Genomic DNA, 3,652 nt, shown 5'->3' with positions numbered 1-3,652 from the left:
TTTATTGACCATAAATTCCAAAAATAACTGTAAACAAAAGTTAATAAGTTAGTTTTACGTAGTGTTAAATGTCAAAAAAGTTGCAAAAATTGAAAAAAACACATCAAAAGTGTTGAAAAAATTGTCAAAAACATAAGAAAAACTTAAAAACGCTGATAAAAAGCATTAACAAAAGGGTTGATTTTCAATTTTGACAGAAATATAACAAGTATTAAAACAAGGAGATCCGGATATAAGTGGCTAAAATGAGTTCCCCTTGTAGTGCAAGAAGGCTCACCCTATTAAGTTCCAAGAGATGGATCCTAAGCACGCTTGAGAGCTATATATTCCAACTGGCTTAAAAATGGACCGAGATCCCCCCCCAAGTAGAGGTGGAAGATCTGGCTTAGGAGAAGAATGTCACAGCTTATTTAGCCGGCTGCCATCATGACTTAGACCCAAATTTAAGAATGGATGGCCCTTTCTATCTTCCAAATAACCTCAAGGTTTGTCTAAAACTTGACTACGGTATGCTCTGCCTACTCATCACCACGGCACTTCAGCAATGTCTTTGTTCCCAAAACTACTTGAGTTATAACTGAAAGAAAATATGCCCCAAATTACAAAAATAAGACTCCATTAGAAAAATCTGCATTACCTGAGGTTCCAGGTGGACAGGGCATCTTGGCCACCACACCCTGCTTGGTCTTGGGCCAGGAAATGTCCATCATCACCAGGGGGTTGCAGTACTCCACCCTGATGTTGGGAAGCTTGGAGGAAGGCGGCACCCTGTCTTCTTCTTCTGGGACCAAACCCTCCACCACCGTGTGGACAGGCGCCACCACTGTGGATGCGGTCTGTGGCCACTGAGCCATTGCAGTTGTTGTGGCAGGCATCTTGGTAGTGGTAGTCCTGGAGGTTGTGGATGTCACGGTGACAGTGGTCGGCCGAGTGGTGGTCCTCGATGTCATGGTCGATGTGTCCATGTAGACCAGTACAGAGGAGGACGTTTCTGGTAAAGTAGAAACAGGAAACAAAGTGAACTGACAGATAATGGGAAAATATACAGTTGGAAAAAAGGAAGATTGAGAGTAAATGTACTTCTTTTCAGTCACACTTCATCAATGTCTGAGAGGGAAATTTATTTTGGTGCCGGTAAAAAAAAAAGAAGAAAAAAAAAGTGCGCGGGGGGAGGGGGGCTTTTATTCTTCCCTCCTTTCCATTTGTGTGTTGAAGAGAAGATAGTTAAAAAAGGATCAATTGGAACTGGCAGGTGTGACTTGCATGGGATTGCATGGTGTCTAGTTTTGGACTCCTGCTGGTTACACACACACACACACACACACACACACACACACAAACACACAACACACACACACACACACACACACACACCAAACAAACACACACACACACACACACACACACACACACACACACACACACACACAGCTGTGCAGTCTAAAAGTTGCTATTGACAGGGGCATATCTCTGCGAGTCAATAGCTACACGCTATTTCTGGGTCAGCCGGGACAAAATTATATACCTATTCCCTGGATGTGAGTTCTCCCTGTGGTTACACATCAGCGGGTTGCTTGCTAATGACGCGGTTTGCTTGCCCTGTTTCTGTAGAGGGCAATCATAATAACACCAACACATACTGATGCACCCATGAACTGGCTTAGTAATTCTTCTCTTTCCACTCGAATTCATATACACCTCCTGGACTCCCAGTCATCAATCATCCCATCTACTCATCCATTCTGTCCCCTTTATATCCCTTCCCCTGTGTCACTTATTGGAAAATAGGGCCCCCAAATTAATTTAGCACCACTTGGTTAAGGTCTTATGGGCTATTTTTATTTAAGAGCATTACTCTATGTTACATTATTTTTACACAAAGATTTTTCAATAGGGGATGATTTCTTCATGATCTGATCTTATTACTGTGTGTGGTTTTGGAGCAAGGCTGCTTGCTGTAGACCCTTTAAATAAGCTCCCATGAGAGAACACTTTCTCACAGACACACCATCCGGGCCTTTGCAAAATTGCAATTTGGGATAGGCGTTTTTTTTTTCTTGGCCTAATGCAGAGATACAATCAAAATGACAGAAGTGACAAATGGTCCCAATATTTGTATGAAAGGGGAGCAAAACAAAATTTAATGAGGGTCGACTTTAGTTTGGCAGGTGCAATGGACATCATGCATCCAGAGAGCTGAGACAACAGACATCTCTGCTGATATCCAGTTCAGCGAGATTCAATTTGCCATCGGACAATTTCTTTGCACGGTGAATTTGAAAGCGGGGAAATAAGAAAGCATAAATTAGTGCCACTGTTTTGGAACCGCTATCAGCAGTCAACGCATTCAACACTTAACAGCATTCAACGACAGCCAAGGCTGATTAAATAGGCTGCCGCCGCAGCAAGACTTCCAGGCTGATTGAGTATTTGTTTTCTCTCGCTAACAAAAGAGTTTGTTGTGTTTTTAACATCCGCAGGTAGCTCGGGCACAACTGTGGAGGTACTCCATCAGTAAAGTGGAACTATAACAAGAATCTCATTGAATTGCAATGGGCACTACAGGCACACAGTGTCTTTTCCCCCTCCCAACTGCCGATAATGCAAGTTGTGTAACTTCGAAATATCTCTCACACAGAGAAAGAAAAATAAATTAGCAAAGTACAGTTTGGAAAAGATGCTATAACGCGCGTGTATATGGATGAAAATGCTTCAATGAGCTAACCCAAAAGCATAGTCCCGTGCTCAACCATCAACCAACATAAACTGACACTACCACCCATCAACAGGGCTTTAAAAAAAAAATCACATGAATGCACAAATAGGTATTTAACATTTCCACCAGCCATAGAGACATCACCATTTACATTCTATAACGACTACAAGACATCATCAATCTGCGCCACGGCAACCCTTCGGCTGCAGTGATCATGGAAATAGGAGGATAAAATATGTTCAAGGACACCAGGCTATTTATTTGATTATTAATGAAATAACTTGTTTATGCATCTGTATTTGAGAAGCCATGATAACCTCAAATATGTTACGCAAACTCTTGGGGAAGGGAAGAGGCATCCATTTTAGTTTAAATGAAATCAGCTGGTGGTGCATATGGCAAAGGAGACCATTATTAGAGTACCTCATGGAAATCTGATCTGGGAAATTCACTGCTCATATTGAGGTCAGTAGAGGCCACCTTGCACAGGCTCAGATAAGCTAGTGGCTAAAAAGGTGTGCAGACGGGCTTCTTAGGATAAAGGAAACACTGTACTGGTCAGGACGGCTGATACAGGAGCGATTCTGACGGTGGAAGATTTTTGCTGAGCGTCTTTGTTGCTTGTGGATCCCAAAATACACACAAACACCTGATGCAGTAACCATAGTTTTATAGGAAGACATACTAATAAATAAGACACACCAAAGTATATATCTATTTTGTTCACATAATTAAAAATAAACTATAGAACTAATGTGTACTTGTGTTTTTGATTTTGATATTTCATTGATTCCCTGCAGTATACTTTGTTCATGGTGAATTTGTTTGTGTACTGCTGTGTGTATGTATGTACATGCATGTATGTATGTATGTACGTACATGTATGTATGCTTGCATGTATGTATGTATGTATGTATGTATGTATGTATGTATGTA

The 3,652-nt window shown here is 41.3% G+C and overlaps 1 protein-coding gene across 1 annotated transcript in view; it reads right to left on the bottom strand.

The window, feature by feature from the left end:
* LOC116707102 (adhesion G protein-coupled receptor L3) overlaps window positions 1-3,652 on the bottom strand; it is a gene marked incomplete in the record, with an annotated part of 258,534 nt that overhangs the window by 69,697 nt on the left and 185,185 nt on the right. The window contains 1 exon segment of the mRNA XM_032544265.1: window positions 638-991. Coding sequence (XP_032400156.1) covers window positions 638-991 — 354 coding nt within the window.

Source organism: Etheostoma spectabile, chromosome 19 (assembly GCF_008692095.1).
Source record: "Etheostoma spectabile isolate EspeVRDwgs_2016 chromosome 19, UIUC_Espe_1.0, whole genome shotgun sequence".
In the NCBI taxonomy this organism is placed as follows: Eukaryota; Metazoa; Chordata; class Actinopteri; order Perciformes; family Percidae; genus Etheostoma; species Etheostoma spectabile.
The sequence above is the reverse complement of the archived record's forward strand: the minus strand, read 5'-3'. Positions and strand labels throughout refer to the sequence as shown.